The sequence below is a fragment of the Rhea americana genome, unplaced genomic scaffold (assembly GCF_003343005.1).
Source record: "Rhea americana isolate MKP2758 unplaced genomic scaffold, rheAme1 scaffold_33, whole genome shotgun sequence".
NCBI lineage: Eukaryota > Metazoa > Chordata > Aves > Rheiformes > Rheidae > Rhea > Rhea americana.
The window spans coordinates 6,395,049-6,419,575 of NW_028186457.1; the positions used below are offsets into that span (position 1 = coordinate 6,395,049).

At 43.3% G+C, this 24,527-nt stretch overlaps 1 protein-coding gene across 1 annotated transcript in view; it reads left to right on the forward strand.

Moving 5' to 3' along the window:
* The first annotated feature begins 309 nt into the window (after positions 1-309).
* Positions 310-24,527, forward strand: part of KALRN (kalirin RhoGEF kinase) — a 515,456-nt gene continuing 491,238 nt past the window's right edge. The window contains exon 1 of the mRNA XM_085311032.1: positions 310-548. Coding sequence (XP_085167158.1) covers positions 476-548 — 73 coding nt within the window. The 5' untranslated portion in view covers positions 310-475. The remainder of the gene's footprint in view (positions 549-24,527) is intronic.

A 24,527-nucleotide genomic window follows, 5' to 3' on the forward strand; every position in this document is an offset into this window, starting at 1 on the left:
GGCGGCCGTGGCCGCACCTGTGCGCGGCCGCGGGGCGCCTCCGCCCGGCGGAGGGGAGCGGCCGCTGCCGGGCCGGGGAGCGCCGGGGCCGGGCCGGGGAGCGCCGGGCCGTCGCGGCGGCGGGGGAAGCCGGGCGGGTGGGAACAATAGCAGCGGAGGGAGGGGAGGGAGGGCGGGAGGCGGCGGGCGCGGAGCCGCCGCCGGCGGGGCTCGGCACCCGCCCGCCCCGGGGGCCGCCGCAGCGCAGCCCGCGGGCAGCCGCAGCCCAGCCCCGGGGCAGCCGCCCCGCAGGCTCCGCCGGAGGGATGAGCCGGGCGGCGCTCGGCTGGGCTCGCCGCTAAAAGCGCCTCCATCCATCCCTCCCTCCTTCCCTCCCTCCCTCGCTCCCTCCCTCTTTTCTCTCTCTCGGCTCTCCTCCTCCCTAACTCACTGGATATTAGCAGCCGCCGGCCTCGCCGCCGCCTCTCCCCCAGCCATGAATCCCGCCGAAGGGGCAGCGGAGGACGGCGCTGTCCCCGACTCCGAGGTGGATGCCTTCTTCCGCACAGGTAGGGCCCGGCGGCCGCGGAGGGCTCCGCCGCGGGATGCGGAGCTCGCCCTGGCACCGCAGGACGAAGCGGGGCGGGGGCGGTGGTGGGGGGGTCCCCGCCGGCCTCGCTTTGTCTGCCCGCCCGCTCCCCCCGGCGTGGCTGCCTGGGGGCGCCYCTCGCCCGCCGCGGCCGGGAGGATGCGCCGCCGCGGGGCTGCCCCTCCGCGGGCGGCGCAGCGACGGGGCGATCGCCGAGGGGAGGCAGGCAGGGCTGGCGCCGCCGCCCCCTCGCCTTGCGCCGGCGAGGCACAAAAGCCTCGCGGAGATGCGCGCGGGGAGAGGAGGCGGCCGCGGCCGCGGAGGACAGGGGCGGGCGCAGGGCGCTTCTCGGGCAGCGCAGCGGGCCGCCCGGCCCGGCCGCCTTTCGGGGCAGCCGGGCGCCCGCGGGGACTCGCCGGCGTTTCGGGGCTCCGTGGGGTAGAGGGGCGCTCGGCTCCCGCCTTCAGTGGATGCTCAAGTGGAGCCAAGCGTGGCTGGGCTACGGCGGGGTGTGGAGCGGGGCCTCCCTTAGCGACGCGGGGGTTAGGTAAATCCACTGGGCAGTGGGTATGCACCAGGGCTGCGCAACCTATTCCTAAGGTGTTGCGCGTCCAGTGGCCCTCTGAAACCCGGCTTTGGGCAGGATCAAAATCTCAAGTGAAACAACCTGTGGATATTTTTCTCCCCTTGTTCTGCAGCTGGAGTCTTAAGAAAGCATTTCAGGCTTCTGAGAGATTTTTTAATTAAAAATTGTAGGGGATTAACTCCTTGTTTCATAAGGGGTTGGTACTTTTAGGCTAGGAATGATACTTATTGCCACAGCTGTTTGTCAAGACTCTGCTTTTCAGCTGCTTTTCTCCCTCTACCTGATGGTTAGCTGTGCAGAGTGCTTGGAGCTCCAGTTACAAAAAACAATTATGTAATCACAGAAACTTTAAAGAAGTTCATTCCTGCAGGGCTGCAGCAGCTCCGTGGCTCCCTGCTATGGTAGACTGCACCCCATTTATGGAAAAGCCTTTGATCTAGAGGATAAGTGTAATAGGGTCTGGCTGAGTGTATCTTGTGATCCACAATCCATTAAACCATAGGATATTTGCATGCTGATTGCCTACCTGGTTACAAGCAAATTTYGCAAGTCTCACTGGTATCAGTGTTTGTGAGCTCCTGAAGATGCATTTAAAAAAAAAAAAGTTTTCCTTTTGGAAACACTATCTTAGTTAAAGTTCCTCTCTCTTTCCCATCTTTACCCTGTTCCCCCAGAGCTCAATCGTTTTCTAGTGACACTTCCTTCTCAACATAAGCAGTTTGGCAGAATTGAATTTGGAGAAAGTCAAGTCTGCCTTGCTTATAAGAATAAAGTATTCCTAAGTAAGGAAAAAGCAGAAAGACTTTTATGACTAGACACTCTTTCCATTCATCTTCAGCAAAAACTTTACCTACAGAATCATAAATACACTTGTTACCTGCCTTAATGCATTTAATCCGGAGTTTCCAGAAGGTCTCTTAGTATTTCTGCTTCTAAAGGAAACAAAGTCACAGAAACAGGCCTGGAAGAGATGTTGAGGCCGCATCCTTGCACTGAGGTGAGAATAACTGTTATGTCCATACCTAATGGTTGTCTAATCTATTTTAAAAAAACTTCATTAAAGGCTGCAAAATGCTTGTTTCTGTGCCATTGCATACCTTTCTGAACACAAAAATGCTGATATGAAAAAAATCTTAGTAATCCATCTTTATTGTTGTGATTTGTAATTACAAGGCAGTATCACAGAGAAATGAGGAAAAAGGGAGTGATAGTGGGCTTGAAATGAAAATACTCAATTTTCATTTGAAAAACGAGGTATATGCTCCCATGAAATTGCAACATGTTTTCAAATGGTTTCTGTGTTGCTTGTGTACCCTGTTTGATTTGGGGATTTGCACGCTCATGTTGCAACTGCCTGAAGTTGCTGCTGGTTTTAATGGACGGAACAGCGGATGTGGTGCTTATGGGAGAAATTGTAGCTGGAGCATTCAGGAAACACAACTGACTTCCAGGCCCCTTCTCGCCAGGAGTCAATGACAGGCCTGCYTGAGAAGGGACTGTGAGGCTGAGTCTAGTCTGTAATAGCTGCAGAGACCTGAATAAACTTAGCATTCAGATATTTGCTCTTTTATTCCTTCTGTCCTGACCTGTATCCTGGATTGCTAAAATGTTGCCACTGTTGCTCACGTCCTTTTGTACGTTCACAGTGCAGTGAACAAAAATGAATCTCCATGGCTTAAACATTAGCTGCTTCTGTAGGGCAAGTGTGCACTAAACCACCTAAACTCTTCCTGAATTTATAGCTGCTGCATGGAAAAGCATAAACTTCCGTCTTGTTATTCCCAGTGAAAAAAATGGAGTCCAAACAACTCGCATCTCTCTCGCAGGCTTTTAGCGAGCAGATGGGCTCTGCGCGGAGCCTCCAGGATCGATAGGCTGCTCTCTGGGAGCAGCCACGGAGACTAATGCTGGCGATGGCGCCGCGGCTCCCCTGCTAGCACCCAAACGTGCAGGCGTAGGAGCCTGCTATCGCTAATAACTGTAACAGTGGGTCTCTGAGCTGTGTGGGGAAAACCAAATCGAACGAATTAACGTGAGGTAATGGAGGAGGGCCTGTTTTTGAGCTYGCATTGTGATGAGAACTAGGAATAACTTTTTAGAAATGTGTGGATTTACACCTGCGTGGTTGATATTGGAATTCAGTTAAGCATCCCTAGAGAAATGTAGGATTGGGACTACTCTAATTTTCACTGCCAGATATATGCAGGAAGTAATTCCATCTCATTCCAGAGAATCACGCTCATGTAATTGGGATCAAAATTAACAGACAGAGGGGCTTCAAGGGCAGAAATAACTATTGCAGTCTCCTACTCTGATTTCTGGGATAACACAGACTGTTGAGCTGAGGCAATAATTTCTGCATTAACTCTATCACTTCTGCTTGAGCTTATGTTTGAGAAAGAAACCAAATTTATGCCTAGATACACCTTAAGTTTCTTGTGTCTATTTTGGTGACATAATAAAACATGAGCAAGTTCTCAGAGTTTTCAATTCAGTCTATATTAAATTTGCACCAAGAATTATGTTGTGTGGAGCCAAATTCAAATGCCTGATGTTTCAAGTTGGACTAATGTAAAGGAAGTCACTTTGTAAAGCCTACAGATAACAACCATCCCTTGGATATATGCACAGAGGGAAAGCTTCGTCTTTGTTTCTCAGCCACAAGAATTTCTATAGTGTATTTTAGAAGCAGAGATGAAACAAAATCTTTTGCTGAAATTTTAAATATTTATAGAGGTCACTGAGAGAACACTTTAGTAAACTATTGATTATTAGAAAGGATAATCATCTATTTCTTATCCACAAGAAGATTTGGTTTCCTTTTCTAAAACATATTTCTGCCACTTAAGTGTAACATTGATTAGATCTGATATAAAGACGCAGAATTTGTCACTGATGCTTCCTGTGGGCAAGTTCAGAATTGATGTTGTTCTGTTGCCTTTGACTACAATGAATTATTCTGTTTGCTTTTTGCTTTCCACCGGTAGGTTAGACTTTAGTGTTGTTCATTTGTGCACAAGTGACTGGCAGCTCTGCTACTAAATAACTCGACAATGATTGGCAGTGGACAGGCTGTTTGATCAATAGATGTGCTTGAAATTATGTCTGCAGAGAAGTGCTCCTCTAGGTTGATGGAATCAAGTGTCTCCTAGTAATTCAATTTAGATGTCAGTGGTGGTGAGATGTTTGGATGATGCCCGACTTCCTCACCTTGAGACTTTATAATTTATAAGGTCCAATCTGGTAATGCTCACTGATAAAAGAGGCTCTGTGCTGGAGAAGACAGGTTGTGTGTACTATTTGGAAAGCTCGTATGGTTTTTAAGGTGATGCTGTTAATTAAAAAAAAAATAAAATTACTGTTCTCTGGAGACTTTGATCTGTGGCCTGTCAGGAATGAGAGTTTTGCTACTTTCTTTCCTTACTGTCTAATGGAGGTGTTTTTTTCTTGTAATTGATGTGGGAGAAGGAAATGGTTATTTTCCTATATGTAAGGAGCCAGATGCTCCCAAACCTCTGTCACCAGGTACCTCCAGTGCACGAGGAAGGTTGCAAGGCTCTGTCCATGCCCTTGTCTTTGTCCCATCTCCTTCAGGGACTTTTTGGAGGGAGCTGTGCTGCTCTGGAGTCTGCTGGCAGGGAACTGGCCTGTAGATGTTGCAAAGTGACACACGGATGAATTGAGAGGTCTCGGTGGGAAAGCCTATGGTTTTCCCCCTCCAGCCTGCAGGCACTGCTCAGAAATGGGTGAGAATGTGTGGGTTTGGGGATCTTGTGAYAAAAGGGAAAGAATGACTATTGTCTGCTCCTGGAAGGCAGCAATCTTCAATCAGTGATTGAGTTTAGGAGAGATGTATACCACATGGCTCCAAAGCATTTCTTTCTAATCCTTTCTTTTTTCCTCTTTCAAAAGTATATACAGGACACTGGGAGTGACACCTGATAGTCCTTTACAATGTATTTCTTCTGGATGAGATTGCATTGTGTTATAGGACAGTAAGAAGACACTTATTCTCCTTGATATTAATTCAATTAAGGCTGAACAACTTCTAGAAGGAGAGACCTTTAACACTCAGCTTCTGTTGAAAGCTGATATTTACTGAAGCTAACAATCCTTGATTTCCAAAACAGGGTGAAAAAGGAAAAYAAGATTATAGCACGGGCATTAGCAAAGTTCATAGGTGATGCAATAAGGTTTGATACAGCAGTTGTTGAAGCAACTGGAAATATCCTGTTGCCTCCATTGGGTTGTGGAGTGAAGCTCGGAAAGAGGAAAAGTGCTGTCCCAGATTTTTTTATGTCAAAGAGACAATTTTGCAGCAGGACTTAGACAACCATGTGCCWGTCTTAGCTCTGCACCTGATAGGGCTGATGGACTGCATTAATACAAGTGAGYATCTGACCTGGCTTGGCAGGTGTAACTATCATTCTTTTTTCATGCTGTATCAAGTCCCCTGATAAACTGCTGGGGAAACATGAGGTTTTAGAACAGCTAAAGCAACTTTGGGATCTTTTTCCCCCCTCAAGGATATACCCTCAATGTTAAGAGCCTGTTGGGGAGCTTTCCAACTGGACAGGTGTTCTGGGCCCCTGGAAGATTTGGGATGAAGTATTCTGTTGTTTCAGCTGCTGTGACCTTATAGTCCCTAGGAAGTTTGATTATGGACATATAGCAGCTTTACTGCTCCGTGGTGACATGTACTGAACAGTACCCAGTGGTATTTATAAGTCTTTCATAGTTATATCAAAGAAAATACTTATGGAGCATTAGGCCTTTTAAATCCACAGCGCTGTGCATTTTATGACTGGAACTTAAAATAAGTCATGAAACAACTTAGAAGTATTTGTGCTTTTGTTTGATTTGGATTGGTGTCCTGCTTTTAATATTTCTCTGGATAAACAGCTCCTGTTTAACAGGCTTGTATGGCACACATGCCCGATGTTTAACTAAAGGGACTGCCGCTGGGGGAATTTTGTGTAGTGAATCTGGCAAGAAGAGCAGAGAATATTACGGTATACATGTTGGGAGGGAAAAAAAAACCCTTAGATATGAGAAAAGAAGGCTAAAAGCAAAGTCAGATATGATTGTCTGAATGAAGTCTAGGACAGAGAGGGGTGTAAAAGAAAAGTCATAGTATTTTTGAATTTTTTTCCACCCAGTTCTAGGACCAACTATGTTACTGTCATACGAATCCAGAATAACTCAAGCAACTTCAGRGGAATTGCTTGAGAATTTTGACTAACATAACTGAAAACAGAACTTGGCTCACCCACTGCAACAGTGATCATAAATCCAGGTTCGAGTCAGTTAATCTGCTGCAGTCCACGTATTGCCCAGGTGAAATAGGATTTAGTGTGTTTCATATTAAGAGGGGAGTAATATCTCAGTGAAGTATTTCAATTTTCATGTCATATTTCAGTTTTGGTTCAGAATGAACCCAGTATTTGAACATAGGACAGATTTTACTGTAGGGCATTGCGAAAGTCTGAGTATTGACAGAATAATGTTACTGTCCATCTTTTTTTATTTATTTTCAGCAAATCAGTAAAGATTTGAAAGTGGTGTGTTACCTATGTATGYTCAGTGCTGCAGTGTGAAATATTATGTTCAAAAATCTGTGGAAATTTAAACCATCTGTTTCCTAATCAAGGACTTAAATGCTAACTATTTCTAATTTCAAACATAAATGTTCATTTTGTTTTCTCATTTTTGCTTAGAAAGAATTCCAATAAAATATAAYTTATTCTCCCTGATCTGCGTGTGTGGCTTTGAAAATCTAGGAGTTTCTTCTGCTTCTTCAATATAATGACAGAGAGCATAGAGGTACATAGCCCTAATTTGTTGCACTTCCACTTCAAGGCAACAAATTACCTTTAACACTAAAAACGAAATTCCTTTTTGCAGCCTTTATCTGAAACACTATTTCAGTTTCACTGATGGAACAAAACTACCATAATTGGACAGACTAGTTTTTAGTGTAAGGTCACATCATGCTTTGTGGAGAATAGCAAGAGGAAATGATCTTCAATTTAACATCCCGGTGACTGGCAGAGCAGCTGCTCTGGCCATTTCTGTTGCTGAAGTGGCCTTGGGAAAAAGAGGGGAGTGAGTGTTTGAGAGAGAAATTAAATTAACCTCCTAACGTATAACTGGTAGTAGCCATGTAGGCTTAGTCAGTTGAGTTTTAAGGATTTGTTTTTTTGAACTCGTGTGTGTGTGTGCGTGTGTGTGTGTGTGTGTGTTTAACAAGCTGGGCTTAAATGGTAGATGATGTGCTTTATCTTTTAAAATAATCACTGAAAGGAAAAAATTGACTCAAAGAACTTGGCCTCTTTGGAGGTGGCGAGTGCTTCTGTTAAAGGTGAGTGCTTGGTAAAACAGCAAAGGCAGCAGGTTAGACACTCGGGGGCAACCTGAGTATTAGGAGCCCTAGTTGGCCCAGGTTGATTTATTACCCGCAAATAAAGTATACGTGACAAAAAGAGCCCTTTGAAAATTCTTCGGTTATCCCGGAGCTGCTGGCGTGGCTCCCGGTTCCTGGAGCGTTCCCTGGCGCTCCTGCTGCTTTAATCGCAACTGGCGGCCTCCGGCGGGGGCGGCGGCGGCGGGGGGCGCAGTGGGGCGGCTCGGCGCGGGCAGCGGGGACAATGGGGCCGCTGCCGGGCTGCCCGGGGCGGGGCGGCGCGTCCCCTCGTGCCGCAGCGCGGGCATGGCAGATGGCTAATTGGACGTGATAAACCGTGGGGGCCCCGGGGAAGAAAGAGGAGATCTGCAGGGATTTTCAGCCTGTATCCACCACGTTTAAAAAGTAYGCGTGTTAAAGATGCTCTTTCTCAACTTTTTTTTTTTTCCATGGCTATATCCTTCAAGAAAGAAGGAGGACACCGTAACTAAACTCTCTGCTTTTGCTAGTATGAAGTACACCTCATTAGCTGAGGGCAAATCGTATTGCTGAATGGGAAGGTAGGAAAACACACGGCCCCCAGAGACACTGGCATGGCACTTAGTAAAATTAGCTGTGTGTATTTTACCCCAGTCCTGTAAGTCAACATTAAACTGTTGTGCCAAACAGCATCCAAGCTGAAAACAAAGCTTTGTGGCAATTGGTTTTGGAAGGAACAGAAAGTTGAACTCCGCCATAGTTTATCTTGGTATGAATAGATGGGCATCAGTGTTACATTGCTAAAAGCTAAGGTGATTAGTGAGATATAATTTATTTCTTTAAATTTTATTAAATTCAAGGGAGTATATACTGTGGARCCAATAGCTGAGACTTTTAACTCGAACAAAGTTTCACTTATTTAAAACAGTTAAGTAAAAAAAAGGGGGGGGGGAAATGAAAGCCTCAAGATATGCATCAGTCGCAGCTAGTTTTAATCATTAGCGTGCTTTTAGGATGAGATTTGGGAACTTGCTTGGCTCTGGGCTAGCAGACTGYGAGCTCCAGGCCAATGCTGACATGTGTAGTGACTACCTGTCTTAGAGTTACCTGGTAGCAGTAGACAAACTCATCCCATTGAGATGCGTTTTAAAATCTTTTTCGCTCATTCYGTGTTTAACTACAAGATAAAACCCACCAAAACTTCCGGAGTAATTCCACAATTTTCGTTCATCTCCCCTCTCTCCGTAAAGATGCTTGAAGAAGCAAGGCTGTGAGTGGGGCTTGTGCATTGGTGGCTGCTGCAGTAATCTACACAGCTGTTGCTGGAGCTGCATTTAATTCCCTGTTTTGTAAAATGATGTTGGGTGTCTAGGATTGCTATTTTAGTGTTTCTCGTAACAATAATGTTATGGCATATAACATGTAAGATTAAATTGTAGTAAAAATAAATCTACAAGAGGTTAAAAATAATAGCTAACAAGAAATATGCAGTACTCTGTGGAAGCAGATATACTTTCTGTGGAAGTGTCTGGACTGTGTTCTTTTCCCACTGTTTACTACTGTCTTTTTTCCCACAGGACAAATTTAGTGGAAATTCCACATGAAAAGTTTCAACTGTGCTGTTGGTTTCAGCAGACCTTTCAGATTTTGTATCTGAGTAGTCTGAAGCTATAGGTACAGGAGAAACTGGTAGAGACCATTTGAAAGACTGCAATCAGATGTTTTTTAAAAAAAAATCCATAGCGGGGCTATATATCTTCTTATACAATATAATATTATGTTATGATGGTTCTCTACCAGAATTTATTACTTTCACTATTGTTTCARTCACTGATTAGTTCCTTCTGAATTAGATATCGCATCAGCATTGGACAGAAAGATGGTCCCAGTCATGAAGTTCTTACACTAGAAGAAGCCATGTGGATTGTAAATTCCTTTTATCAAGGATTTTTGCTTTTAGAAATGTCTGAAGGACAAGTGAGTGTCATTATGGAGTCTAGTGCTGGGCATGGATCAGAGGGAATGGTTGAGAACAACGTAGTAAGTTATGAGTACAAAAATGGGGAAGGAGTGATAAGAACTGTAAGAAAGTCTGAAAATGTGGAAGAATGCAGGAAAGTTTTCTAGCCGGGCACTTCAGAGAGTGGAAGGCTCTTGGCTAGGAAAGTGATCCTTGCCTGCACGCTGAAAGGAAGCTAATGATGTCAGTGGTGGAAAGGTCAGAAGAGAAGGGAAATCGCAGGAATGGGACAATAAGAGGTTTGATTAGAATGGTAACTTTTGAGATGGAAAGCAAAACGTACGTTTTCTGGCACATTAGAGGAAAATATTGGAAGGGTTTGGGTACATAGTTAAAGGAGGAGATGGGCACAGCTTATACATACATAGCCAAAATCCTTGGGTGTTGTGTTTCATGGCTAATGCCTCTTGTTAGAYGAATATGTCATGAAGAGCCAGGCTCCTTGGGACTGACTGCCACTGTGCGTGTTGTGATTTAAACTGCCCGCTTCTGCACAGAGAAGCGGAGCAGAGTGTAGGCAGTGATGCTAATAGAAGCAGTCTGAAGCATTCAGATAAATTCAGTCTGATGGAGCAAGTCAAGCCTGACGGGTAAATAGTAATGATCTTGTGAGCTTTGTGGACTTAGATTTATGGTGTGATTCTCAACTTTGCAGCTTGCTCCAATTCAACTCAATTCTGTTAAAAAGTTAGTTGGGGTGTTAAATAGGTCAGCCATCTATTATAGATCCCTCTTAGTCTATATGCTTCTTCAGTTTATTTATCAATTTCTTAATGAGAAGGTCCTGAAGAATTATTCCTTTGGGTCCAAGAGAAGATTTCTAAAACTGGCTTGGCTTAAAACACCTTTCATGCCAAAACCAGAACAGGGGAAAACCCTGTTGGTTAAATGAGTTCAAATCTGTTTAAACAAATTTATTATGGCAAAGAAGAGTTTTTTTTTTTAATACAAGAAAAAACCCCACTTAGCATGTAAACTCTTACCAGAGAACAAGATAAAGAAACTGCTTGTTTACGCTATTGAAATGTGCAGTAAGGTGTAACCAGCAGCTTAGACTTGGTTGCTGTGATTGGAATTGATTTCAGCATTTGGTCCAGCTTCATCTCAATCATAATGTTTGTGCCTGGGAGACTTATGATGTCGGTCGTGTGCAGTAGTTCAAAACGAAAGGATAATAGGTTCTTACTCAGGCAGTCAAATAATAGGTTTCTATAGCTTTCACTTCAAAAATCAAGTAGTATTCAAGGTGTGCAGAGTAAACAATAATTGCCTTACTTGGTTCAGTGGTCCTCAGCTCTCCTTGGTGTGGAGCTGCAAGGAAGATGACAGTAATTGGCAATCATATGTAGAATAAGTGGTTTTCTTGAGGTTGTATGGGCTTTATGTATGTTCTGCTGTAAAAACAGCACTCTTGGTCATTGGAAGTATCCTTACAAAGCTCTTCATGGTTTTAACTTCTAGTGCCAAAGAGCACAAGCCAGGAAAAGCACACCAATCCCTTTTTACGGTAGGATTGTCAAAAGTCATGGCTAAAGTGACAGGTGAAATCAGAAATGTGCAAACACTCAGCTGCTCTTAAACCACTTGATATAGGTGCCTATATATGGATGCAGGTGACCTACTTCAGACAGGCAGGTTGTACGTTTTGGCCTTAGTCCAGGAAATGGAATTAACACAACTTTCTTGTGTCCACACTAACCAGTCAAACTGTCTTAAGATTTTATTACACTGACCCTATTTTTAAATATACGTAGGTCAGACCACATCTGGTATAAAAAGTGGCCTACTGCCAGTGACAGCAGAGGAACTACAGTAATTTACACAGGCTGAAACTCTGGCTCATGTTCAGCTGACAAACTTGTGTGGGGATGGGGCCAAAGAGGCCTGGTAGCAGAATAAGGATATTTCTAATTTAATGTGTTAAGACATCTGGATGATTTTGCTCATCACCGTGGTATCTGAACGCTCACAAAATGAGGCGCTTGGGCTCCGCGTCCACTCTGCTCGCTATTAGGTATCGTCCCCTGTGCCTTCTTTGTAATGAGTGTGCTGCTGTGAAGGTTGCCTCTATTAAATGCTAAATGTAAGAGATTTAATGACATGCTATTAAAAAGTTCCACCTACCTAAAAATGCTTTSCTTTCCAGCCCAGGTTTTGTAATATATTCCATGTTTTACAGAGTTCGCTTCATGAAGAGAATGCTGTCAGAAACCATTTACAGTTCTGATCCTGTTTTTTTTTTTCTTTTTTTTTCTTTTCTTTCAAGTGCCAAATTCCCTTTTGCGGCAAATCCAACCACTCAGCTGTGAGATTTTGATGTGGATGTCTCCCGTGGGTGCATTAGTTACTCAGGGGCATTGGAAGGTACCTTCTGACTGGTTTCATGCTGCATAGTTTAACAGAGCTATAAACATAGTATATGACTTCCTTTTCTAGGTCCAATTTTTCCTCACACTTTTTCCTTTTGSTATATTTCTAGCAAATGTGAGATCTGTGTGTCCCTGTTCCAAATGGAGCCATTCGGTTAGCGTCATGTTGTCCAGGGTAGAATAAACATCCCTACCCRTCTGCAGAATACTCAAAATACTTCCATCTATCATCTTTATTTACCAGCAATATTTCCTGTGTTGTATGTCAATGAGCAAATTTCATAGGATTGTATTTAGGCACTACACCGAGTAGTAATTACCACACTGATAAGAAATATAGTCATGTTGTACTTTCCTATGTGAATGTATTGCAGAAAGGAAAGTTTCCTCTTTGTTACCTTTTTTTTTTCTTTCCCCTTTTGGAGGCAGAAGCTGTGGGAGCTATAGAGCAGGCAGAGATCACCAGTCTGTGAACTGCAGAGATTTGGGGGATAACTCTGTCCCCTGCCGTAGATGATGTTGCCCTGCATTGCTCTACTATTGCTCCCCAGCCAGTGTGGCTTCCCATGGTTGCCTTAGTGTCAAACTTGGGGCTTTTGCCTAGCTACTTCATCTACCGCAACCTCCTCTTAAGAATAAAAGGGAGCTCCTCTCCTCTTGAGTGGCCAGGCCCTTGTCCACCTGGAGGACTTTTCTAGCTGTTTTCTAACTGTCCCAAATCCAGAGGACCTCAGTCCTGCTGAGCTTGAACAAGTGTTATGGGGGAGATGCTTATTCCTTGTGCCTCTTTTCCTGCTCCAGGAGTGCACTTTTATGTGCTCTTTCTGCACATAAAATAGAAGGCTGAATTTCAGATGAGACAAACTTTATACAGATTAAGTGGAAAATCCTGAAACTAATAGGATAGCACAGAGGGCAGACTTAGTGTGCCTAACTAGCAGGCATGCTAAGTACGCACACGAACAAAGCAAGACTAAGCTCCTTTTTTATCTAACATGCAGCTATGTTAACAGCTGCAGCTAATGACTTCTAAAGGGATCTCCTCTCCTGGCTCCCTTTTGGCTGTTACAATCTATGTATATATTTTCCCTGAAATGAGAATTGTTCCAGGAACTGAATTAGACCTTCCCTAGTCATTACTTTTCCTTTTGGTTTGTGGACACCCTGCAAACAGTGGCTCAGACAGCAGCCTGGAGCAGTTGCCTTTCAGAGGAAGCCAATTGTAGCAATCTATTTTTAAAAGGTTAGTTTCACGAATTGGATTTTATGACCTGATTTGAACTGTCTTGGGTACATATGTCTTATGCTGCTGCAGCATGAGTCCATTAGCATGTCACTTTTCACCATTGCCCTGTTGCAATTTTAGCTGCTTTCTAAACATGTGCAGCTTTGAAGCTTAGTCTTTACCTGGCTTAGCATGAACAATGTACCAGCTAGTTATCAGATGGTAACAAACTTTTCTCTCCCTCCTCAATCCTATTTCTTGTGTGTGTGTGTTAACAATGGAGAATTGCAGATTTTTTGATGAAAAAACTATAAACTTTTTATCATATTCCAGCCTCTTGGCTGCCTCTTTTTCCTTCAAGAAGCATGAGTTTGTGGTTGCAGCTGTCTTGCTTTATAAATTATGTTTTTTTAAATTCTGATTATCTGTAAAATGTGATTTTAAACATCCCCCATGACCAAAGAGTTCATACAGTAGTTTGTTTCACACCTAACATTACCATAGAGTTACAGATATTGGTACTATTCAAGGCCCCAAAGCACTAGTGTTTACAAAATTCCTATCTCACAGCTACATTAAATGAAGCTTGAGCAACAATAATGTGGAAAGGCACGGGCTATTGCAGCATCAGTACCTTATGTGTACCTGCGGAGTATCCCATGGAGCTGGATGTATCCAGGAACAGTTGTTTTCAACATCGGTAAGTCACGAGCTTTACAGTGAGATGCTGGGCACTGGATTGGGCTTTAGCCTTCCTATATGAARCATTCAGCACATAGGAGTGGGTATAAACAGCGTATTCAGTCTATCTGAACTTTCTCAGTATTTCTATTGTGTTTTTCTACACAATATTTCTCTTGTACTGGAGTAACTTGAGTTTATTCTTGGAAAAAAAACAGATGGGCAAACTGTTTGCTTTGGATTGGATATGTATTGTTGAGAAAAAATTCTGTTTCAGTGATACACTTTTACACAGATGAGTAAATGAATATGTTAGTTTGGAGGTTCAAGATTTGTTATGAAGGTGGTGGTTACACTGTAATCCTTCTGGGACTGTGAAGATGGACAGGATCTTTAGAAGGGAAGTCTCGAGGGATGTACAGGTGCTGATGGTTCTCCAGCTGTTATGCATCCATCTGAGCCATAAAGAGGCACTTTGATAATGTTCTTTTGTGAGCTAGAACTGAGCTTCACAGTTCTGGAGCTGTTGGTGTAGCTAAAGAACACCTCCCCTGCCCCCAGCAATTTTTGGGAAGGGAAGGCTGTATTCCTCATGTCCTGGCCACAGTCCCATTTGAATAGCTGTATTTTCTTCTTGCTTCAYGGCATTCCTATTCTAAAACTTTGCTGTGTGATGCTGATGTGTGTGAATAGGTAGGTGCTGATCTTGACCATATAGATTGTTCAGTTTTAGTATTGAATGATAATTCTTAACTGACTGTTCTACTAGGGACTCCAAGATGAAGACTGTGTTCTTTGCAGCACCTCCAGTGCCTTTGTATAATCTCCTTAGCTTTATGGAAGGTAAAATAAACACTGCTTTTACCAGCTGCTTATTGGGAATGGCACATGCAAACTCCAGGTCCAGGCATCCCATCCTTCCTGGCTCCTACCGAAGAAGGTGGGAATACAAGGACTTCCATTGTGTCAGGTCCCAGTGTGCGAGTCTGAAGAAAACCTCCTCCTACCTTGAGCTTTTTCTGTCCACGTGGATCAAGCGTCTCACAAATCTTTAAGATGGCAAAGTGCTCTGGGATCTTGTACCATGAAAGGGGGCATAAAATATAAGATGATGTTATTGTAATTAATGAAGTCTGTAAGCTGTTAAACTTCATATGTTGGCCAGGCAGAGCTTTCCTATTTCCCCTGCTTGATAAGGGGCCTGTAGTGAACACTGGGCTTCTACTGCCCAAAGGAAAAGACTGCCGACACTGTCTTTGGTGTCCCAAATCAATGGATTCCTGATCTGGTGCTATCTGGAGCTGAGTCTTAGCACCAAGTTTTCCAGTAAGGGTAAAGTGTAAAAAAAGCTTTTCTGATGGGAGCTCTTGAACTTTGGCATTCATAACACTTGTGAGGCTTGAGTAAAGCCTGGCCTGCTTTCTGTGCTGCACAACTCTGTTGACACTTTTAATAGCTTAATCTGGTGGGGTGTGCTCATGTAGGTGCAGTCAGCAATTTTTGCTCTAAAATTATAGGTATTCTAGAGCTATATTTACAAATGGTGATGTTGTTGCAATGGAAATACCTCRGCGGCAAGATTGTGTTGAAGGAACATGTTCTGCATCTGTAATGTAAAACAGTAGTGCCTTTTTGGATGAGAGCTACAGTTTTGATAAAGGAATCTTATGTGGGAGAACAGCATCTTCTACAAGGCTTTTTATTCTAGGCATCTTGCCTTTTCTGGTTTACATCAGAGATGTGAGTTCATCTGTTGTTCATTTTAGATATCAGTTGTTCCCTTGCTTTGACAACTGAGTCATTAAGCTGAAAGATCTTTGCCACTAGAGTAATCCTAAGGAAAGAGATTGCTTCCCTGGACAGCGAAGGCCTTGGTCCAGTTGTTCTGTGCTCCTCTTGTCGTCGTGAAAGCTCTCCATGTTAAGCTGAGTAGCCTGTGTCATCACCAGCTTACTCTGCTGCTGAACTCTGCAGTGAGACCATAATCATGYGGTTGCCATTGCAGTGTCTTCCTATGTAACGTAATTTTACAAACCTAACATTGTGCTTTCTCTGCAGGAACAACAACAAAAAGATAGGATGCAAACAGCAGTGCTAGCAGAAGTAAGCAAATATCCTGTCATCTGAAAGTAGTGGACAAACTTTAACTTAATTGTCACTTTAAGACTGAGATTGTAGATAAGTGGGATAATACAGGAAACAGAAGATGTAGATCCTACTTCTGCTTTGGCCTACTGGATGGCATTACTCAATTAGCATTGCTCCATGCCTCAGTTTCCCTTGAGAATTGGCTAATTGGCTGTATATGAAAAGCACTATATAATAACAACATTTAAAGCAGTGCATACAATGATTATTAATTTGGAATGCTGTCGTCATTTCCATTTGATAAGTGTGAGGAACTGAGGCAGAAAATGGCTTGCCAAAGGCTATTGATGTGGTCGAGGGAAGAGTCCTCATTAGACCTCAGGAACTGCTGGCGGCCAGGCCACTTTGAGAGTGCGTGCTGGTAATCACCCTGTCCCTACGGCTTCAGAGTAACTGTGGCTCTGTTAATGCAGAGGACTTTGGTGTATGGAACAGATTTAGGTTCATTCCTTTCAGTGTTCATGCTGAGTGAATTAGAAAAGTAATAAACAAAACAGCATTTATTTAGGAGAGAGATTTTAGTCCTCTATTTCTAACAAGAACACTTTAAAAGTACAAAATATATGGGGCAACGTTGTCCTAATTAGTTTTCTGTCAAAATTAACACTCTATTGAGTTCAGTAGGAGCAGATTTAGGCCAACACAGTGTCTTTGAAAAATTCACAGGACTTTTTGCCCTGTGGTTTTGAATATGCGCTGAAGCTTCATCGTCATAGAACCTCCTTTGGGCAGAGCTTCGCTCCTCATTTGAAATGCTCTCCCTCTGTAAAAGTCAACTTCTTGGTGTAATTTGAATCCATCTTAGAGTATATATTTAGCATCCATCTGATTATTTTATTTTTTTTCCCCTCCAACGTTCTTGGATAGCAAGTCCATTAAGAATCTGTGTTGCCAGACTAGTTTAAGACTTTTGGAACTCTAGTTACCTGCTGAATTCTTAAAGCAACTTAGTAATGAAAGCAGTGAATACTTTCTGCAGTGTTTAAGAATTGCTTACAGAGATAAAATGGTTTTGGCTGAATGTCAAATATACTTTAATGCTGAAGCCTACGTGCAACCAGTTTTCTTCTCTTTTTGAATGAATCTGAAGAGTCTAATCCTTCAAAATATCCTCAGACAAACTCTAGATTGCTAGATCCTGTGCTCTTAAGAGAATCATTTAGTATTTTACACCAAAGGAGCACCTTTCAGTTTTGAATCTTGATGTATTTTACAAAGTCGAATGTATTCAGTCTAACCACACTTCTGTGCAGAAAGAAAATATCCATTTTATGACTGTTAGCCAGCAGGAGGACATGATCTGGATCACACATCAGGCTGGTAGCAGAGACTACTGGAACATGATACAGGATGGTGTGTGTTAAGTAGGAAACTTTGAGGAGAGATTCTTGGAGCATATTGCTAATTTTCATGCTGATACATGATTTGGATGTATCCCTGGACACAGTGGGGTGACTGTCCCTGGCAGGTGAGCAAAAGGAGGCTGCAAGGCTGTTTCCCTCCTGCTCTAGGAGCTGCAGATCATATTTGCACAAGCCATTTTGAWAGGGCAGAAAAGATCTTGCATTCAGTTTTCATTTGACAGGCTTGTGTCCTCAATCTGTGGCCACATCCCTCCTCTGCTGGGTGCTAGTGTCCCTCATTTGGTGCCTTGTCTGCAGTTTTTGGATCAGAAGGGCTGTGGGGGTTTGCCTAGTATGGCCAGCTGATCCATGTCATGTTTTATCTTTCTGGTCTGGGTATGTTTCCTTCCTCTTTGCAGAGAGAACCATGTCTACCTGAAGAAGAGGGGGATTGGGAAGTCACAGTTTGTAGTGCCCAGCCATAAAGATTGCAGGTTTACTGTGTGTTTATTTATTTTTTTTTTCTTTTAAGGGTCACTTTTGTATTCAGCCTGTTGGGCCAACAAATATCCCATCCAGATCACCTGTCTCTCTGGTTTTGCATTATTCCTGCTTGGTGTTGGCTGACCTAGGTGGAATCAACCGCACGGGGTGGCCAGCAGCCTCTGCCTGCCTGCTCCAGCCACAGCCTGTGGCCAGGGCACCAAAGTAGCTACAGCTCCTTGGCTAACTTTACCTGCGGCCAAAAAGCTGAGGCGGCTGTTTCTGCTGCTATGCAGGAAGAGGCTCTGATGCATGAAGAGGAGGGAGAGGAGTAGCTCACCTGCCTGCTCCTGGGCAGGAAGCGAGCTCTGCATTTCCCCTGGGAAGGTCTGCATGCAGTGGTGGTAGCACTTTCCCCCTCTCCGGTCTCTACTGGATCAGGTGAGGATTAGGCCTCAAATACTGTGTGCGTGGTTTTTGTTTTGTTTACAGATAGCATTTTCTGCATGGAGGAGAAGCTTCTTAGCTCTTCCAGTTTGTTTCTATTTTTAAATTTGTTTGTCTAGTTTTGGAGATCAAAGGAGATCAAAGCCATGCCGCATACTGAGAGATGCCTGTCTGTGTGAATGACTAGGCAGTATTAATAGGGCATTCATAGTTATTCTTCAATGAAGAATTTGGTTTAAACATGAGGCCCATCAGTGCCAATTTTATATATTTTCAATTGAACTAATGGAATCCACAGTGGAATGGTTTCCCTCGAGTCACACCCTGTTGTTTTACAGTACCCGTGGCATTTGGTGTCACAGATGAACTCTCATATGTCACTTTTTCCTGAAGTGTCTACAGCTGTGGCCAGATGTGCTGTTTGGGTTGCAGCTGAGGCAGGTTCAAAGGCTACTGCTGCCCTGTGGCTGGGCACTGTCCCCACTGCTGCGGGGCCTGTATCCGCAGGCGTAGCTGCACGTGCAGCCCTTTCCTAACCCAAATCAGTCAAAATGATCTGGGTTAAAGACAAACCTCCTTGCTTTTAAATAGTAAGCCAACCTGGATCATTTTGACACAACCGGGTTAGGGAGCGACCGTGCAGATATAGCGACAGATTGGAGGGGGTGGCGACCCAGCTCTGCTGCAGCCTTTCCTGTGCGTTTGACCACAGCCTTGGCAGTGTTAACTGGGGGGAGTTTGTAACCCTCCCTCGCTTTTGTATTATATGATAGCCTTGTTTTATGGGAAATAATGAAATATTGTAAGGACTGGAAATGCAGCTAATATTTCCTGGGCTTTGTGTCCGATTATCAGAGTCCAAAGTCTGAAGCTGTACATAATGTATATACTTTCAGCTGCAGTCCTTCATCTGGGCCTAGTAATGGCTATATTCTCCCCTGCAGGCAATTTAGAGCAGCATCAAGGTTCCCCTAAACTGTAGTGGCTTTCATTGGGTCATCATGAAGCTATGTGCTGACAAGGGGCAGATATGAGGCTCTCAGCAAAAAGCATTCAAGCCAAAGCATTTGAGATTTTAGTTCACAAATTAAAATATAAAATTTCCCATAATCCTGCTTCAGGAAAGTTTGTAAATATGTTTGACATTGGACTTGACAGTGAACTCACTGATTTTTTTTTTTTTTTTTTTTGCTATGCTGAGACTCATTTCTGATTTAATATCAATGTGCATGGGAGCAGAATTAGGCCCACTGAAAGGATGGATATATATTCTTTCCCCTCTGGGAACCCATACATACTGGTTATGCAGGTCACATCTATGTGCTTACCTGTGCGTATGACAAGCCATGATGCTGTGTCACCTGCTAGCAGAGATTTCTGGAAGACCCTCAGCTGTAGGAGGGTCTTCTTACTTGGTCTCAACTCCAAGGAAATATCACCTCCTGGTTTTGTACCAGCACATACACTGCGTGCTGTGATACAGCTCCTCACTGGGATTATCTGTTCCGGCCAACATGCTGCCTCGTTGCACTCACTGGTAGTGCTGCGAGGAGGAGAATCATATGTTGATGCATAGGCTCGTTCAGCAGAGCTGGTGCAAATAACTGAGATGAGCCATGCTGAGGTGAGGTGGTCTCCGTGCGCTGATAGAAAAGCTCACAGAGCAATTGGACAGAGTGTCCCCGGAAAGCTGATGCCTGCCTTGCTGTCTCCAACAGGCCCATCTAGCGCCTGCTGCAGGTGTGTTTATGATAGCGTGTGACAGCTTCATGCTGTCTAGCCCCAAAGCTGATGACAATTGAAGAGAAATGGCTTTCCCTTGTCAGTGTTTATTTCCAAATATGTTCACGAGGTGACTTTGTGCTTCCTCGGCTCCAGCTGACTGAGGCGAAAACTTGACCTCTCTCTTCTTTCAGCTCACTTGACATATACTTGTATGAACAGACGTAGATGCTGCACGATATTTTTCTGGGTCACCAAATGCATTATGTACTTGTCCTTCACAGAAGGAATACAGTGTCTTTCACCTAAGCCCATCAGTTTGCTGTATTTTAATTTTGTTGTACTCGTTTAAACCCAGTGATTTTGTCAATAAGCATTATTCATACGGGGAGAAATAAATTGATTTGTACTTGAAGCACGCTCCCACATGCACACATACTCGCACAGAGTCGTATCACGAGGCAGCCGCCAAAGGGACTGCTCTGCCGCTTTGCGTCCTGTGGGGTCGTTTAGGCCGGTGGACGTAAGATGCAAAATACTGTTGCTGTGCTGAGAAGCAATGGTACTGAGAAGTGCCAGGTGGAGGGAAGTTTGGCCTCAACTAGTTTCGTTTCGTAAATAGTAGTTTCTTGTGCTATAAGTGTGTGCTCCCAGTCCAGGTCCTCCTGCTTGATGTGTGTATATACACAGGGAGACGAGTCTATACACAGCCTACAGGCTGCCTTAAGTATTTTGGAAGTCTCTGCACATAAATGACTTACCTGCAGTTCTGGAAAAGAGCTTGATTGACACAAACACAAGAAAAACTGCATCCCAGATGCATTTCCTGTGATTCAGATGCATTTTCTGGGAATGCTTGGTGTTTGTAACATTCCAGTCTCCTTTAAAGTATGTACCTGGACTGGACTCTGAGCTCATGATTTGAGCTGGAACTGGCTACCTTCAACTTTAAACACTCATTTTCTGCTACAACTCTTTTCTTTGTCGAATCTCAGTTGAATTTCATGGTATTAAGACTGCTTCACTTACCAATTCTCATGCTTTTTCCATGCTGTCTCTGTATCCCAGTRGTGTAGTAGTCTTCATATCATCTCATCCTGAAAATTGTGGTAGTAACAACAATAAAAAATGTTCATGTTTGTTGATGGTTTCAGGAGAAACTTTTTATCTGTTTTTCTTTCTTCAGCAGAAATCCGATTTGACATATTCAGACAAAAATATTAACAACTGAAAAATTTTGTTTGAAAACTTCCTAGAAAATTCGAATAGAAATTGTCGGTTCATGAGTGGTTTGCATTTTCCAGCAAGAGTATTTAGATTTTTGCAGGAAAAGTGACACTTCCCTTTTATTTTGCTGAATCAAAGCTGTATTTCTCAGTAAGAAGAAAGTTTTGCTGGAAGCTTTTTGTTCAGCCTCACTCCTGCAGCTAGTTAGTCAAGCATCTCTTAAAATGCATTCTGCTTGCATCACCAGGAAATTGCCATGACTTAGTTATGTTTACAATAAGACTGATACRTATTAAAAACTGAACATGCAACCCTGCAACATGTGTATGCCAGAGTTGATGGAACTGTCGGACATCTTTGTGCTCCGGTGATTAATCCGTGCCCTGATGGAGTCATCTCTTCCCTTTCTAGGTCGTTTCTGCATGTTAATACCTTTGTTGCTGAATAATGATGCACTGTAATACATTTGTGTTATTTTTGTTTCTGTGTCCTGGCAGGCAGGGGTTATACCTGTGTTCCTCTGAAGCACCTAGCATGCTTTGGCCACGTGGATCTGGGGGGAATTTTGTCTGGAGGCAAATGCTCCTCTGGCTTAAGGGAGCACCAACCAGTGAAACCAATTGGAAGGTGCAAATTATATTTCAAGGGATGGTCTTTGACTCCAATGTCTGCCCAGCCGTTGAACCCGCAAGTTTGGTACTGCGGGTGGGTGAGTCAGCACGGTCTCAGTATGGCTTGGAGGCTGCTTACAGGAGGTTCCTGATGCAGCTTTTGGGGAAGCCTCTGTGCAGAGAGCAGGCCTTGGGTCATGTCATACTCTTGTCTGCTCCTAAGCCCACTTGCAAACACTGGTGTGGACATAACCATTGGAGTTATACCAGATTTCCTCGTGGATGCGCTTGGCTCTTGCATTTTATGCACAGCCATCCAAAGCTTAGATAAACCTTCAGAAACAAAGTTTCTCTTTGTGGTCATGGTTTCTTATGGAATAAATGTTTGTTATACCCTTTAGAGCAGTCAGAAGCTTTTCTTTGGTGGAGATGCTCTAGGTCCCTATTCATTCACTGCTCTGTAGTATGGGAGCAGATAGTCTACCTGATGCAGTAAGCTTGCTGTTTGTCCTACCTGACATTACTGTCTCWGATATGGTTATTTTATGGTAGGGCCACCCCAGCATGTTATTAAATTACAAGTCCTTGGTTATATCATCAGTAGGAATAAATAGCATATATGAAGTGAGTAAAGACTTGACAACATGGGAGGAAGGGGGGCTTCAGGGAACGTGTGTCATCAGAAGAATACAGGATAGTTTCAAAACTCAGGAAAGACCTTAAGATATTTGTATCTTCTGCTGCCTGTATGATTGCAGTGTGTCAGATTACTAGAAGTAGAAACAAAAGCAAGAGTGCTGCTACCAAAACAAAATTGGTTACCTGCATTTATTTAGTGTTTTAGTTTTTKGGGAGGATCTGGCTAATTCTTTTAGAATAGTGATTCTTTCTCTCATTTGCTTATTTACTTCAAAGACGAGTCTCAAAATTAGAAAAGATCTGCTCCCATTGAATAATATTGCAGAAGATAGCAAGTATAGAATGGAGAAAAAGCAGCAGTTCACCACCTGCCTGTAGTCAATTTTGTGGCCATTTGGAAGTCAAAAAGTAACATAATTTCAGAGGAGCAACTGAGGATACAGTTTGCAAACTCTGTTCCTCCCTGCTCTCCCACTGTTTATATCCACAAAATTGTGGAAAGGGCTGTTAACCAGCGGACATAAATCCCAAGCTGCCTCAGTGGCTATGTTGTTTTACAAACGGATATGAAGCTCTCATCTCTTTATCAAACTACTCTGCAGAGGTTTAGCATTGCAGATATGCCAGTGCGTGGCACAGCTGTCATATTCCTGCTGCTTGAGCAGAAATTTGTGGCAAGGAGAGAGAAATACATGTGGTGTTGGGTTATGAGACTGACAGATTTGCTKTCACGTCTCGTAGTAGATTAGGCGAGATAAAGCTGTGTTTGTTTTTTTTCTTTGCCCCCCCTTCTTTTTTCATTTCATCATGGAACATGAAAGTTATAGTTATAACTTAAGCAGGAATAAGGGGCATTTAACAAGAAAGACTTAACTTTCCTCCTGGTGCAAATTTAGAGGTTTCCCACTGATTAAAGATGATTTAAATTAAAGCTTACCTAAACGATCCAGAGGAAAGTGATACAAAGCAGTGATAAACGCAGCTTCCTGCTGTCAAATGGTCTGCTTTATCTTCATGGCCTACTAGTTACATGTGGGTATCAGAGGTTATAGGCTCTGTTTTGTTTTAGTAAAGCATGTTTTTATGCTATGATGAATTGGCTGAATGGGCTGGCTTGGTGGAGTTAAGGCTRTGTGCTCTGTTGCTCTTGCTTTTTGACTGAGAGGGAATTAGCTCCCCAGTAGGGGAAGGTTGCAGGGCCTGCAAGAGGAGATGCCTGTGGACGTGGCAGCAGTGCRGTGGGGAGGGAGCAGGAAGGCCCATCAGGAGCTATGACAGGTCTGGCACAATGGTGACACTGCTCCTGATGCACTGTTGTCTACAACAACATTATGGCTACTTCATTTAAATCTTGTTTTCACYTGTGAATTTGTTGTCTTCCTTCCTGCAGCTGTCAAGATCCTGTCTCACATAACACCTCAAGGTGGTCTGATCCTGCTGCACAAGGCTATTTGGAGTCCCCTGGGAATTTGGYACATCTGGCTGATTGCACAGGAATACGTGCTACCTTGCATTAAAATTAAGTAATTAGCGAAAAACCTGAAAATTGCCTTTTAAGCCAAGATTTTGAATAGTTGCTGCTGACTTCCCAAATTTTATGGGTGCACCAGTGCAGTTCTTAAGAGGTCTTGATGGTTAGGAAGTGGGGCTAACCTGTGCTCTAGCACCCAAGAGCCTTTGTGGCTGTTTCTGGCTGGTATTTATGTTCTGGGGCCATAAATGCAACTAGTCATGTCAGAAACTCTTGCCTTTAGCAAACTATATAATGAAATTAAGGTCATAGTTGCTTTTTTTTCCTCTTCTGTACTTTGCACRGTAGATCTATATGCTGATAATCTGTTTCTTTACATAATTTAGAATGTCAAAGAAGAAAATGATATTTGCATGTAAATTTGAGGGAATTTTTCTTCTCTGAAGTGAAATATAAGGAGTTAAAAATCTACTCATCATGTAATTTCCTCTCCCACTTATTGTATGTCCTTGGAAAAAGATAATCCATATGACAATTGGATATTACAGTAAATTTGCTTTAAAAATCTTACAGTACAGGTGATTCTAAATATTTATTACTTCCTT